At 34.3% G+C, this 15,608-nt stretch overlaps 1 protein-coding gene across 1 annotated transcript in view; it reads right to left on the bottom strand.

Annotated features, from left to right (window-relative positions):
- LOC107744390 (protein CBFA2T2-like) overlaps nucleotides 1-15,608 on the bottom strand; it is a 45,806-nt gene that overhangs the window by 1,223 nt on the left and 28,975 nt on the right. The window contains exons 2-11 of the mRNA XM_016558016.1: nucleotides 11,474-11,617; nucleotides 9,860-10,101; nucleotides 9,687-9,776; nucleotides 6,361-6,434; nucleotides 6,030-6,045; nucleotides 4,483-4,768; nucleotides 4,316-4,401; nucleotides 2,889-3,096; nucleotides 1,803-1,871; nucleotides 1,423-1,613 (exon numbers count right to left, since the gene is read on the bottom strand). Coding sequence (XP_016413502.1) covers nucleotides 1,423-1,613; nucleotides 1,803-1,871; nucleotides 2,889-3,096; nucleotides 4,316-4,401; nucleotides 4,483-4,768; nucleotides 6,030-6,045; nucleotides 6,361-6,434; nucleotides 9,687-9,776; nucleotides 9,860-10,101; nucleotides 11,474-11,617 — 1,406 coding nt within the window. The remainder of the gene's footprint in view (nucleotides 1-1,422; nucleotides 1,614-1,802; nucleotides 1,872-2,888; nucleotides 3,097-4,315; nucleotides 4,402-4,482; nucleotides 4,769-6,029; nucleotides 6,046-6,360; nucleotides 6,435-9,686; nucleotides 9,777-9,859; nucleotides 10,102-11,473; nucleotides 11,618-15,608) is intronic.

The raw sequence follows: 15,608 nt of genomic DNA, 5'->3' as shown, positions 1-15,608 counted from the left end.
GCCTTTAGAGTTGTCCAAATGAAGTTCTTAGCAATGTATATTACTAATCAAAAATTAAGTTTTTATATATTTACGGTAGGAAATTTACAAAATATCTTCATGGAACATGATCTTTACTTAATATCCTAATGATTTTTGGCATTAAAGAAAGATCGATAATTTTGACCCATACAATGTATTTTTGGCTATTGCTACAAATATACCCCAGCGACTTAAGACTGCTTTTGTGCTCCAGGGTCACATATTCATTCATTCATTCATTCAGCAAGGATGCATTAAATTGATTTAAGGTGACAGACCTTAAAAGTAAAAACGTACTTATGTAGGTAGGAACTTATGTTTAGTAGTACCATGGTACTTGTAGGTAAATCATTAAATACCATGGTATGCACGCTACTGTTCAAAAGTTTGGGGTCAGCAAGATTTTTTTTATGATGCATGAAATTGATCAAAAGTGACAGCTGCGACGTAACGCGTATAAACACTCACGAAGACGAAGAATATAAATGGTGACTTAATAAACAAACTCACAGGCGATAACACACATGCATAAATGATACAGAGATGAGAACAGACGGAGACCAAAGGCAGAACTCAGGGTTTTTAAGCACAGGGACTAATTAGATAATTAACATAATGACAAATCTGGACAACACAGAGAAAACTAGGTTATACAATGGGCAAACATGACAGAACCTGAAACACACCGAAACAGAGCAACACATTACAACAGTAAAGACATTTATAATGTGACAATGATTTCTATCTCAAATAAATGCTGTTCTTTTGAACTTTCTATTCATCTATGAATCCTGAAAAATAAAATGTATCACAGTTTCCACAAAAATATTGTGCAGCACAACTGTTTTCAACATTGATAATAATCATAAATGTTTCTTGAGCAGCAAATCAGCATATTAGAATGAATTCTGAAGATCATGTGACACTGAAGACTGGAGTAATGATGCTGAAAATACAGCTTTGATCACAGGAATAAATTACATTTTAACAGATATTCACATAGAAAACAGCTATTTTAAATGCTAATAATATTTCAAATTTTTACTGTTATTACTGTACTTTTGATCAAATAAATGCAGCCTTGGTGAGCAAAAAAGTCTTAACATAAAAACCCAAACCTTGGTAGTGTGTTATATTTTAATGTTTGTATATTAATTGATTATTGTGTCTTCTAATAGTGCTATTTGTTATTTGCATGCACTTTCTGTGCTGTTCAAGCACCCGATTTAGATTTTAAAAGAACCAAATGTTGATTCAATCAGGCCAATGTTTGCATTATAATGAGCCTCATTTGCATAAAAAGGAAGGCCTCATTTAAATATTCATGACACATTGCTGTATCGGTGCAGGCAGCGTCTGTGGTTGGTGACTGAATGAATGTGTGTTTAGCGTGACGCTCACCTCGCTGGAGTCTTCCTGCTCGTTGATGACCTGTATGGCGTCTTCGGTGGCTTTCCTCTTGGCCTCGGCGAGGGTTTTCTCCATCTTGGCTCTCTCGGCGGTGATCATCTCGAAGGCTTTCTGCTCGGCCTCGGCGACGGCCTTCTGCACCTCGTCCATCGCCTGACGCTTCACCTCGTTCACCGCTTCCTCTGCAGAATCAAACCACACATGCATCAACATCCTGTTTCATGCACGCTATTTTCTTGCGATAGAACAAGAATCAATATCCAGCAGAGAGCTTTTAGTCTGAAAGTGTGATTAATGAGAAACAGGACTGATGAACAGGTGGTAGGGGAGAAAACAGGTTTCCCAGGGTGCATCTGGGTTGCCGCCCTTACCGGCTTTCCTCCATATCTCATCAGGCACGTAGCCAGAGCCGGCGCGCAGGGGAAGATTCCTCTGAGAGTCTGCGGGGGACAAAAACAAATATATTAGGAGTGAATTAGCACTGAAATGCTTTGCAGGAGGGACGGATATGGAGGCACGTGAGCCGCTTTGAGAGTTTGGGCAGCGTTTGGTCACAGATGGCGGAGAGGAACGCGGCCAGACCTCGGCGCTTGAGACGATATTCTCTCAGCCTGGACCCAAATACACAACACCTGCTCCATCAGCAGGCTATCTCTCTCACACACACACACACACGCACACGATTTCGTCTGTTAGTTGGGTTTTAAAAGACACTTAAAGAGACGGTTCACCCAAAAATGAAAATTCTGTCTGCTCTAAACCTGTACGAGTTTCTTTCTTCTTCTGAGCACAAAAGAAGACGTTTTGAAGAATGCTGGTGACCAAACAGTTGACGGTAGCCATAGATTTTTTTTTCCATACTATGGAAGTCAATGGTTGAACAATCTCTTTAATATTCAGTAATGTTATCAATTTGACTGCACTGAAACTATCCATCGGAGAACAAAACTTGAACTGATTGAGCTGAATGATTAATTTATCGTCTTCTGTAGCGCTGCTTTACAGCCAAATCAGATTTGTTCATAATTAATGCATTTTGATTCATTTTCTGTTGTTGAACTGAATCAGCACTGAATAACGACACCGCTGTCTTTAATTATCGCTGAATTGAACTTGTTTCATAATGAATGAACTGAATCAACACTGAACTGAATAATGACAGTATTGTCTTTTTAGAGCTGCTCTACAGCTGAATTTGTCTTAATTGATTCTGTTGTTTATCACTTTGAAGCTGCTTTGAAATGTATAAAGCACTATAGAAATCAAGGTGAATTGACTTGGGAGCGAATGAGTTGACCATCACCACCACTAGAGGGAACTTGTTTTACACTCTGAAAAATTGCCTCAAACTCTACAACATAAGTTTGTGAGTAAAGAAGGTAACAGGATTCAAATGAAAGGTCTGCAGCAAAAAAGGTCAAAGTTGGAACATGATTCTGAACTCCTGAGCGACTCACCTGCGTTGACTCCCTCTGCTGACAGAGGGCTGTGTGTCTTGCTGAACGGGGCGTTCCCTGCGGCCGATCCGTTCTTGCGTCCCTCGTCGTGTGGGTTTGAGCGTCGCCGCCAGTAATTGAGCTCCTCGCGGTCGGACTCCTGACAGCGCCGCAGAACGCTCACCGAACGCCGCGTCTTCTCCACCATGTCCACAATGCAGTTCAGCACCTACAACCAGAGACAACAGAAAAACTTAGAGCACAAATTCACAATAGATTGAAACTTGCATATACATACATTACATACTTTGACTCATTTATTCTCTTTAGCCTATGGTGTTGCCTGAGAATATTGGGTTATAAAGTTGTTTATGGTTTATTTTGCATGCTTTTATTTGTATCTTATGAGTTTTTTATTTGTTGTTGCTTTTGATATTATTTAATTGTTTATAAATTGTACAGCACTTTGGTACAACACTTGTCGTTTTTAAACGTGCTTTATAAATAAACGTGAACTTGAACTTGAGTTACTATAATATTATATACTATTTAATATAATGTTATGTATGAATTAAAAAATATTTGATCTGTCATTTGAAAAAGTAAAATTAAGTAAGTTAAGCAGACTTGACTAACACTCATATGTTTTTTGTTGTTGATTTTTATTTATTTTTTTCATACACCATGGTCCTGAATGATTACTATATTAATTTACCACGGTGTTACCAGATGAATCTCAGAAATGAAGCCCTATTTTATGACTATGATTTTTTTTTTGCATTATTTTCAGGACAATTAAACACATTTTTCCTCCCAAACTCTCAGTATATTGCATGTTGGATTTTTTGCTTTTGAGTTTGTTTCTGATTCTCATCATCAGTGATGATTCTGATTAAATTCTCAGAACTGAAATAAAATTATTTAAATCAGCATAAATTTAAAACAAATTGTAACAAATACTATCATGATACTTTAGTTTAAAAAATATACATGTTTTGTATTAAAGTAATGAGTTTTTTTTGTCTGTTTTTTTTTTTGCATTACAGTAATAAGTGTTTCATTGTGTGCTTAATTTGAACTAAACTTATTTGAAAATAATTAAAATAATATAAATATTAGATGGAAAAACTTAAACGTTGCCTTGGCAACTCACTGAAAAAAGTTAGTAAAATTACTATAACTGAAATACAAATAAATTACAGATAAATAGACAAAATAAAATGACAAAAACAAAATTACTAAATTAAAATAAAAACTGAAAATATAAAAAATAAAACTTAAAAATAATACCATAAAAAAATAACATAATAGTAAATAAATTAAAATAACACCTAAAATACATTTTTTTTTATTTTATTCTTGATTTTCAGGTGAAACACAAGCCAGGTTTTGTGAGATTCACTGTCATGGTGCTTTTTTGTAAGAATTATCAACAAATGCAGTCTTACGTGATCCAGATGTCTCCATTCTTCAGCCCACTCTCTGTCTGTCAGTCTGTGGTCTACAGGTTCCTCACGGAAGCCTCCATTACTGCCTGAAAACATCGACAAAACACGTCAGATCTTCAAAACTTCAGAAGCAGTCAAACCTTTCTGCTCATATTGTGTGTTGTTACCTGTCAGCCGCGGCCGCTCCTTCAGCTCCCTCAGCTCCGGGACCCGCTGCGGTTCTCTGTACAGGTGAGGTGTGCTGATGTCATCCAGCGCGTAGTGCTGCAGAGGGGGCGGAGTCGGGTGCATCTGGGCGGGGAGCTGCAGCGGGTGGGCGGGGCTGTGTCTGGGGGCGGGGCTAATGGTGCAGATTCGCTTGGCAGGAGGCTCCAGGGAGGCGGGAGGACGCTCGTGGAAACCATTCTCTTTACTTCTGGAGTAAATCATAAAAAATAAATAGGAAACAAATCCCTAATAACACTTCTGGACCTGTACAATGACAATACCAGGGGGTTTTGAAACACCTTACAGTAAATACCATGGTATGTAAAAATGGTAACCATTTAGTGCCATGTTATATTAAAGCAATAAGCCCCGAGAAACCGTGGTTTACAGTGATTTTATAACAGCTAAGGGGCGTTGTTAAAACCCCCTTAGCTGTTATAAATTCACTGTAAACTACGGCTTCAAGGGGCTTATTGCTTTTATAAACCGGTTATTCCATATACGTAGTTATACGGTAATTTACAACAGCTTCGAACGAGGCTCAACCAATCAGAATCAAGGACCGGAACTATTCGTTTTATAAATATCAAAGTGCAATCCCTAGTAATACTTACAAAAAGTACCATGGCCATAACATGCTTTTTGGACATTTTACCATGGATAATACCATGTTTGTTTGTTTATTTATTTTAATACCGTGGTAATTCCATGCTTTCTTAGATATGTACCATGGCATACAATGTTATTTTGGTCATGGTATCTTGGAAATGCCATGTTTTTGGACTAAAAGCTCGAGATTTTGAACGTTTGGAAATAAATAATATAAGACATAAAAATAAAAGTGTAAAATAAACTTTATTAAAATATCACATTAATTTTTTTTATTTTACAGTATTGTCATTTTAGTATTTATATACAATTATAGCTTTTATTACTATTTTAAATTAGCTTTTAATTTAAGCTTTTAGTTTAATTGTAGTTACATTTTTAGTAATTTTGTAATGTGCTTTTGTCATTTTTATTATTTATTTTAAATAAATATTTCAATTTAAATAATTATATTTAATATTATTATTATTAGGTTTAATGTATTATTTTTATTTCAGTTTTAGTTTTAGTTCAGTTTCAGATTTTATTCATTTCAAGTTATTAATTTTAGTTTTTCAACTTAATTCAGTTAGTTGCAAAGACAACATTTTTACTTTTCATTTAGTTCAAGTTTTCCATCTAATATTTATATTTTATTTTATTACAGCTTTATTTAAATTAACAAAATTTGCAATAGTTTTAACAATAATAACCCTGTTTACTGTAATTTACAACTGTAATGTATTTCTGTCTTCATTTTTTATAATTAGTCAAAAAATGTTGCCACAGTAATATCATGGTATTCTTTTGAAATGCCTTGCAAAACTATGCTGAAATCATGGTATATGAAAGCATAAGTTTACTATAGTACTGCCATGGTATTTATTTTAGAGGAAAGCTCAGGGTTTATTTCTCAGGCATCTTTATATGTGACCCTGGAGCACAAAAGCAGTCTTAAGTCGCTGGGGTATATTTGTAGCAATAGCCAACAATACATTGTATGGGTCAAAATTATCGATCTTTCTTTAATGCCAAAAATCATTAGGATATTAAGTAAAGACATTGTTCCATGAAGATATTTTGCCAAATATTGTCCGATCCTAACAAACCATACAACAATGGAAAGCTTATTTGTTCAGCTTTGAGGTGGTGTATATATCTCAATTTCGAAAAATTGACCCATATGACTGGTTTTGTGGACCAGGGTAACGTTTCTTTTCGTACTTTTTCTGTTTTTATTTTTTTAGGACAGATACTGCGCTGGAGTCTGTTTGGCGGCTCGAGCGCAGTGCAACAGCTCCCTCTGCAGTAACGGCAGGTTCGCCTGCAGGAGAAACACTGCCTTCAGCTTACAGAACATCTGACTGCATAACAAACATCCGCTGCATGCCACACTGTCAGTAATCAAGCCTACTTCGGAAGGATTTTCTTAAAGGAGACATTTTATACCCCTTTTTACAATATGTAATATAAGTCTCTGGTGTCCCCAGAATGTGTCTGTGAAGTTTCAGCTCAAAATACTCCACAGATCATTCCTTTGCCACGTCACCAAGGGAGCGAAATCAGACGCGCTCGTTTTCTCAGACGCTTGCAGAAAAAAGCTTATCAAAACAAAGTTACTGGGTTAATCTTTTTCACGTTTCCTTGGTTGGTAGATGCACCGGGGACCTGATTATAGCACTTAAAACCTGGAAAAGTCAGATTTTCATGATATGTCACCTTTAAAGTCTGACCACCACATTTTTGGCATTTTTCCTGATAAGAGTGGAGATAAAGGTCAAGAGGATTCGTTCCTCGACAGACTTGGAGGAGCCGCGCCGAGCGTGCAAACTCAAAGCAGATCGCGCCCGAGGCGTCTGTTCAGCGTCACTGCACGTTCTGCTCGCCATTACAGCTCCAGACCGCGATTTACACCAACATCTCATCAAAATAGTCAATAAATCTTTCATATGAAAACACTTAAGTTCAGCCTCAGGAGGATGGAAACGGAGAAGAGTAACAATCGGCAAGATGAAACAAACCAGAGCCAGCGTTTCATTTCTTACATGATGAGCATGTGAGTCTGATTACTAATGTGAAAATATGAAGAATATCAGACTGTTTTCTGTCAAAACCATCTGGCAAACACAAGGGAAAATACTCGCTCACGTAACTTTTAAAAACCATGAATTAACACATCTCGCTCTCAGTAAAACATGCTAATTTTACTTTTGCGAAAATTATTCAGTGATTCATTGAAGTTGTCACTCAAAAATGAAAATACAGGCAGAATTTTATGCATTTCGATTAAATAAAAAGGGACAGATGCTCCTCATATCACTGTGCTTTGAATTAAATCATATCATATATAATAAATTTGATTTTAGTTGTCATATTTACTGATTATGATGTTATCACAATAAATGAGCCACTTTAAGTGTTATTTTAGTATTATTTATATACTGTATTTTTCTATAATTTAAATTACCTTTTGTTTTATATTTTCACTTTTCATTTTTAATTTAATTTTAATGTTTAGTCATTTTGATATGTGCATTTTTCCTTCTTCATTATTATTATTTTTTTAATATTACTATTTAGGTTTAATTTTATATTTTTATTAAAGTTTTCGTTTTATTCAAAGTTTTAATTTTTATTTATATTAAGTTATGTTAGTGCTTTTGTTTTATATTTTCAGTTTTAATTTTAATTTTATTATTTAATAATTACTTTATTATTATTATTATTATTTCTTTAATATTACTATTTAGATTTAATTTTATTTTTATTAAAGTTTTAGTCAAAGTTTTAATTTTTATTTATTTCAAGTAATTTTAGCACTTTAACTTAAATGTATTTCAGTTAATTTTTCAATCAATTTCTGATTTTTAGTTTGTTTAAAGTTTAGTTTTCCATCTTATATTTATTATTTTTTATTATTTTAGCTTTGTTTAAATTTGTCAAAAACTTTTTTAATAGATTTAGTTGCAGTTAACAATAATAACCCTATTTTTCTCCACATAAATTTTGCAAGAGCTCAAAAAAATGAATGAGTGTAGCGTTTATGGTTTGAATATGTTTTCTTACAGTCAAGTGATTCACAAATTGGTTTGACTGAATCATTGAAAAGAACCACATCAAAAGAATGATTCGTTTGATCACTAAACAGTTCATTACTGGTGATAATCAAAACAATTCAGTTTTCACAGAATATATTAAACATGATATCCGAAGAAAATGGTCTGGAAGGCTTTCAAATGTTTTCCAAACACATCTAAACCAGGACAAGAATCTCTGTAGTTTTTATTACTAGTGCGACAGACATGATTAACTCGGTCCTCCTCTCACATATGCGTCTGTCATTCACGTTCTCACGAGCTCCATATGCAGCGCAGCCCTGTAAAAAACCTGCAACGGTTTATAGTCGTGTTTCACACTTCCGACCGCCTGGAATTCTCGGAAGTCTCAGTCTGCTCCATAAATTACCAAAGGAAACACGAGACACCTTCCACTTTCTCCGTTCAGCATCCCTATCATGCATGCTATCATAAAATCATTGAATTCAAGCAGCTTCAGGGATTCACTAATATCGCCAAATCAACATTCCTGCTCTCATATGGACGATTTTATTGCAGTTTATGGTTTTTATGTCCTTTTTTGAGATTGACTGACCTTGAGTCAAACAAGTGTGGACAGGAGAGTAATTTTAATTAATAATTTTGCTCTTTTTTATTTTTTTTTATATTTTCAATATATTTTTATAAAATTTTCAGTATTTATAATATTGTAAGAACTTTTTCTTTTAAAATATTACTATATAGGCTGCATTTCATTTTAGCTCAGTTCTAGCTTTTATTTATTTCTAGGTAGTAATTTAGTGCAACAACTAGTTTTTCACTCAATTACTGATTTTTAGTTCAAGTTTAACATTGAAACACCCATCTCATATTTATATTTCATTTTAGTTCAGCTTTATTTCAATTCAACACAAATGTGTTAATAGTTTAAGTTAAAATCATCTAATTCAAGCAGCTTCACACCAGTTTCATCCTGAATATCTTTTCAGGGATTCACTAAAATCCCCAAATCAACATTCCTGCTTTCATATAGACTTTTTTTTATTTTTTATTTTTATAAATATTTTCAATAGTTTTACATTTTTTTTGTTTTTTTTTGTTCATCTCATATTTATATTTTATTTAAATTTTTAATATTTCCCTTTTTTCCCCTATTTACTATTTTATCCCAATTTTCTATAATTTTTTTTAATTTGCATTTTATTTTATTTTAGTTTGTTTCAATTTAACAACATTTGTTTTAATAGTTTTCGTTTTAATTTAACATTTAGTGTTTCCATCTCATATTTATATTTTATTAAAAATTTTAATATTTCCTTTTTTTCCTATTCTTTTATCCCAATTTTCTATTTTTTTATTTGCATTTTATTTTATTTTATTTTGTTTCAATTTAACAAAAATGTTTTAATAGTTTTGGTTTTAATGTCACCTGTACCATAATAACCCTGGTTAACAACAAGGGCGAGTGACTTACAGAATTGCCCTTTTTAAGCTCAACTATTGCTTTATTGGCCGTTTACCTTCAGGAAGGGAATGACGAAGGGCCTCAGGGGGAAGTTTGTAGCTTCTTGCAGTCTGGAGTGAAACTCTTCAATGGTGACGGTGGAGTTCTGTGGGAGAAACACATGGCTTGTTAACTCTAGCTCACATCTGATCAAACGGTGCTCGTGAAAGGCGTGTGTGAGAGACGCACCACCAGCGCCAGCACCAGGTTTCGGACGCTCTCTCCGATCTCGGGCGAGATGTCGTTGCCGAACTGCTGCAGTGTTGTGAGGAAGCGCTTGAGTTTGCTCAGCTGTCGCGCGCCGCAGGTGGCTGGAAGCTGCTGATTGGCCAGAGAGGAGGAAGATGATGATGAAGGGCCGTTGCTGTAGCGCTGAGGCGGCGAGGGAATGGCGTTGAGCATCGGCGGGGAATGATTGATCCCATTAGTCACTGCAGAAACAGAGAATGTGGTTAGCAATGATCTGCAAAATATTTTAGTATTATTTATGTACAATAATAGTTTTTATTAATATTTCGAATTATCTTTTATATTTTATTATATTTTATGTTTCCAGTTTTTATTTTAATTTTAGTTTTCTTATGTGCTTTTGTCTTTTTTTTTATATTACTATTTGTGACCCTGGAGCACAAAAGCAGTCTTAAGTCGCTGGGGTATATTTGTAGCAATAGCCAAAAATACATTGTATGGGTCAAAATTATTGATTTTTCTTTTATGCCAAAAATCATTAGGATATTAAGTAAAGATCATGTTCCATGAAGATATTTTGTAAATTTCCTACCGTAAATATATCAAAACTTAATTTTTGATTAGTAATATGCATTGCTAAGAACTTAATTTGGACAACTTTAAAGATGATTTTCTCAATATTTAGATTTTTTTGCACCCTCAGATTCCAGATTTTCAAATATTTGTATCTCGGCCAAATATTGTCCTATCCTACCAAACCCATACATCAATGGAAAGCTTATTTATTCAGCTTTCAGGTGATGCATACATCTCAATTTCAAAAAATTGACCCTTATGACTGGTTTTGTGCTCCAGAGTCACATTTATTGAAAAATTTCAGTTTTATTTTTGTTTTTATTTCTTTCCAGTTAAACTTATTTTAATTCGTTTTTTTTTTCTTTAAGTTTAATGTTTAGTTTTTCCATCTCATATTTTATTTTATTTCAGCTTTATTTCAATTTAACAAAAATGTTTTAAATTGTTTTCATTTTAGTTAATGTTAATACCCGTTTTTCACCACATACATTTTCCTGAAGTGTTGTGTTTATGGCTATAATATATGAAGCCACAGTTTTACCATTTTACTAATCATAAATAACGACTCTTTCTTTCAGCAAAACCACTCTTTTCACTTTAAACTTTTGCTTTGGTTTTCCTTTGTATTTCGGCACTGCGGTTAGTTGCTCCTGTAGGGTAAATGGCTTTTTTCCTCATTGTAAGATGTTTTGCATACAAATGCATGCTAAATAATGAAATGTAAATGCACTACACTGTATGTACTTTGCTGGTAAAAGACTCTATGCCAGTATTAAGACATCTGCGTTTGTGTTCAACTGCATACTGTGAATTGCATACTACATACTGCAATTTTGACTAATAGTACACTGCATACTGCAAATGCTGACAAATGCAATAGGTTATTTGGATATTCCATGCATACAGAAAATTCCAATCTTATGCATTTCTTATGCATACTGCAGAAACGGTAGTATGTCCTCCTATGGGACACACTAGTGCCAGATAGTACAGCTAGCAGCATGCATGTTTGAATGCAGTGTTGTGTGCGAGTCTCACATGCTGTGGTGGAGAAGGCTGCCGGTCGAGGTCCGCTGGGGTTGACGGAGGGTAGAGGGGGCATGACGGAGACGGTTGGTCTGGAATGAGTCTTTCCATCCACTGGGGAACCTGGCATGGCAGGAACGTTCTTCTCTGCGCTGTCTGAAAACCAGAGAGATTGAGCTGGAGACTGACAGATCACTTATTTTCATTGTAATCACGAACGTTTCTCATGAGGAGATTTCCATTAAAACCCAATAAAGTGCTGCAGATTTGTGGCAGCAGAACATCTCTGATCTCATAAAATCACCATGCAATTATTTCTTAACCGCATTCATCTTGCATCTGCATCCAAAACATTCCCAGAAGCACCAGTGCAAACACAAATGTAGTCATTGTGTCTCAATGCATTGATATGCAATTGATATGCACTTCATGTTTAACGACACCTCCAATCCAATTGAGCCCAAAATGCATTTCCAAGCCTGAGCTCCCTAACTAAACCCATCATCCTTTCTGCTGCACACCAGATGTTTTCTGCCCCTGTTTAAGAGCCGTGGAGTCCCGACAGCTGAAGTGCAAATGAACCAGGTTTTGTCCTCGGGAAAGAAAGGGTGATCATTGAGCCCGCTTAAGAATGGAGAATCGGGCCATTTCACGCTCGCTAACTAGGCTTCACAGAAGCCGTCAAGGGCTAAACGCATACTTTCTGCCTGTGAATGGACCACCAGGCCCAAAAGTCGTAGATCAGAGGTGCTATTGTTCTACAAGAGCCGTGAGAGAAGCTATCGGCCTCATTTGGAGTATATCAGTCCGCTGGAAATGCTTTTACAAAGGCGGCTAATAGACCCACACAGATCGAGTTGTCAAAGGTCATGAAACGCTTCTTACCAGACGACTTTTCATAGACGGACAGCGCTTCTCTGGGTGAAAGGCGTGTTTTGTTTAATGTTTATTCATGGGAAACTAATGCAGTGAATGCGTTTCTCGTTGTATAGTTTTAAAATGGGCCTCTCCATTTAACAATGAAAAGTAAGGCGGCTTTTAATGGGATTGTTATAGCGCTTCATTTGTACGTTTCATTCCAGTTGCGATAAACAGACGAGTTCGTCACAGAGCAGAAAACTTGAGTGAATTGAAATATGACATTTTGCAAGTTATAGTTAATATGCTGCTATTTCTTTGTTTATACAATTTCGATCATTTCTCTATTTGTTTATGATTTTGAGTTGTGTGAAACCATAAAAAAATCATTACTTAAAATAAAATAAACTTTAAAAAATTAAACTTATTTTATTTCAGCTAGTTGCCAAGGCAACATTTCTCATTTTCCTTTAGCTTTAACTTGAAGTACTAAAATAAATAAACCAAAACTAATTAAAAAAAAACTATATAGACATTTTTTTTTTTTTTAAAAGCAAAAACTAATAACAATTATAAAAACTTTAACTTTAACCAAAATTAAAGTAAAAACATCTAAAAAATTAAATCTAATTCAAAAAATATTAACAAAAACTATGATAGTATATCAATGATACTAAAATAACACTGCATTAAATAAAAGAAATCACAAAAATATAATAAATAAGACAAATCATGTTTCTATGGAGGACAAAACCTGAAGTATAATATATAAAATATTTTTAAAAAGTATACATTTGTTATATAATATATAAAAACAAATAAACAAACAAATAGGAACATATTTATTTATTATATATTTCTGCAAGTATGGTCCTCCATATATTTCAAATCATTGTTTGAAGGACAAATGTGACCCTGGACCACAAAACCTGTCATAAGGGTCAAGTTTTTGAAATTGAGATTTATAAATCTGAATAAATAAGCTTTCCATTGATGTATGGTTTGTTAGGATAGGACAATATTTGGTTGAGATACAACTATTTGAAAATCTGGAATCTGAGGGTGCAAAAAAATCTAAATATTGAGAAAATCATCTTTAAAGTTGTTCAAATGAAGTTCTTAGCAATGCATATTACTAATCAAAAATTAAGTTTTGATATATTTACGGTAAGACATTTACAAAATATCTTCATGGAACATGATCTTTACTTAATATCCTAATGATTTTTGGCATTAAAGAAAGATCGATAATTTTGACCCATACAATGTATTTTTGGCTATTGCTACAAATATACCCCAGCGACTTAACACTGGTTCAGGGTCACAAATCAAATGCTGAAGGACCAATATATTTCATGTATTGCAATGAATCTCATTCTCATGTGCTTTTATTGTGAGTCTCCAACAAAACCATCGTCTTAACTCACTAATCGAATGCGGCGCAGTCACAGGTGCGACACACTTTTGCACACACACACACACACACACACACACATGGACACGTAGACATAAATCTTGTGGTTTGCGAGCACACCTGAGCCCCGCTCCGGGTCCTTCAGGCTGCCCTTCTTAATGCCTGACTGAAAAATAATTTGCCAGCTTTTTTCCCTTTGCATGTACACCTGGTTCCTTCCTAGGAGGCAGGAAGTAGAATGCGGGAAGGACTGGGAGAAACAGGAAGCCCAGCCATTTGGGTTTGTGCCACACCATAGGATGCACTCAAACCCTCCCGTATCCACCGTCTGTTAGCAGAGATTAGCATCACACCTGCGGAGAACTACAGCTTAACCAACACTAGTGACTTAAGACAAGAGACAGTTCTGCTAGTCAAGCTGCATTTTGGTAATATGGGTTAAAAAAATTATAAAAATGTATGACTCGGATTGGAATCACGTTTATTGTAAAATATTGCAAATCAATATATCGGCTAGACGGATCATTTTGAGATTATGAATAAAGTCAGAAGTTTTTAAATCAAGCAAGTTTGTTTATATAATTAACAAATTAAATTTTCAATGTTTTTTTGTGTAGATATTGTGAAAAATAACCATTCATATCACCTGAGCAATTGTGCATGCATATTATTAAATTGCATTGAATGTAAATACTATAAATTGCATAAATTGGCTGCCCTGCTCTCATGCATCAATGTTATTTTTGAATTATTGATATATTATACCTTTTATTAATATTTGTTTTCATTTTAATTTGTTAAATTTTTTTGTAATTTTGTAATTTTTATTAATACCATTTTTTTAATATTACTATTTATGTTTAATTTATTTTTATATTAAATTTTTATTTAGTGCTTTAACTTCAACTTAATTCAATTAGTAGCCCAGGAAACAGTCCTAATTTTCATCTAGAATAAGTTTTTCATCTAATATTTATATTTATTTGATTTCAGCTTTATTTCAATTAACAAAACTTTTAATAATTGTATGTATTTATTTTTTAGATATTAACCCTGCATATTATTATGCATATTTCATGCATTTATATTGATGCACAATTGAAATGAATAAATTAAGGCTTATAAAAATCAAGTGTATTCAAACTGCAGATACTTCCAGCTCTTAAATTTGTCCTCTTTTGTGGTTTCAGGGACAAATGGCAGGTGTGGAGTCTTTGGTTATCAGTCACTGAACTGCTCGAGATCTACGAGGCAGAAGCATCCTTGGCTTCCACCTGAGACACACACACACACCTCCTCCTGCACACAGATCTGTTAGCACAGCTCCAGGATATCTGTGCGGATCAATATTGATCTGCTAACAGCAAACGCGCAGCTTCGCCTGACTGCCACCTGTTACACACGTCTCATAAAGCTCCAATAAATCATTACTGCTATTATTAAACATCACTGTCAATATTAGCTGGTCATCTGACACATCTCATGATGTCGAGAAACCTTAATCTGCATGCTATATATATAACATATATTTAATCATAGCTTCACCACAGAGAAATTAATATATATTAGTTTATGCATAAATTTATAGAATATGCATATTATGCATAAAAGCATATTACTGTTTTAATTATGCATATTTTATGCATTTATGCATATTTATGAACATTTGAAATTAATACATAAAAGTCACAAAGATCATTCTGCAAAACCTTTTTTTTTTTTTTTTTTTAAATTATGCTTTCTGTGAGGACGTTGGAGAATGTCACCGCTGAAATCCAAAACTGGGATCTCGAAATGTACATCAGGACGAAGAGGACAGTCATTCTTGAGACATGGGACAAAACAGGTCCAGCAAGGGTAACTGCTATTAGGTTT

This window comes from Sinocyclocheilus rhinocerous, unplaced genomic scaffold, assembly GCF_001515625.1.
Source record: "Sinocyclocheilus rhinocerous isolate Xijiao unplaced genomic scaffold, SAMN03320098_v1.1 scaffold1488, whole genome shotgun sequence".
Classification (NCBI taxonomy): domain Eukaryota; kingdom Metazoa; phylum Chordata; class Actinopteri; order Cypriniformes; family Cyprinidae; genus Sinocyclocheilus; species Sinocyclocheilus rhinocerous.
This window is presented reverse-complemented; position numbering and strand designations above follow the sequence as displayed.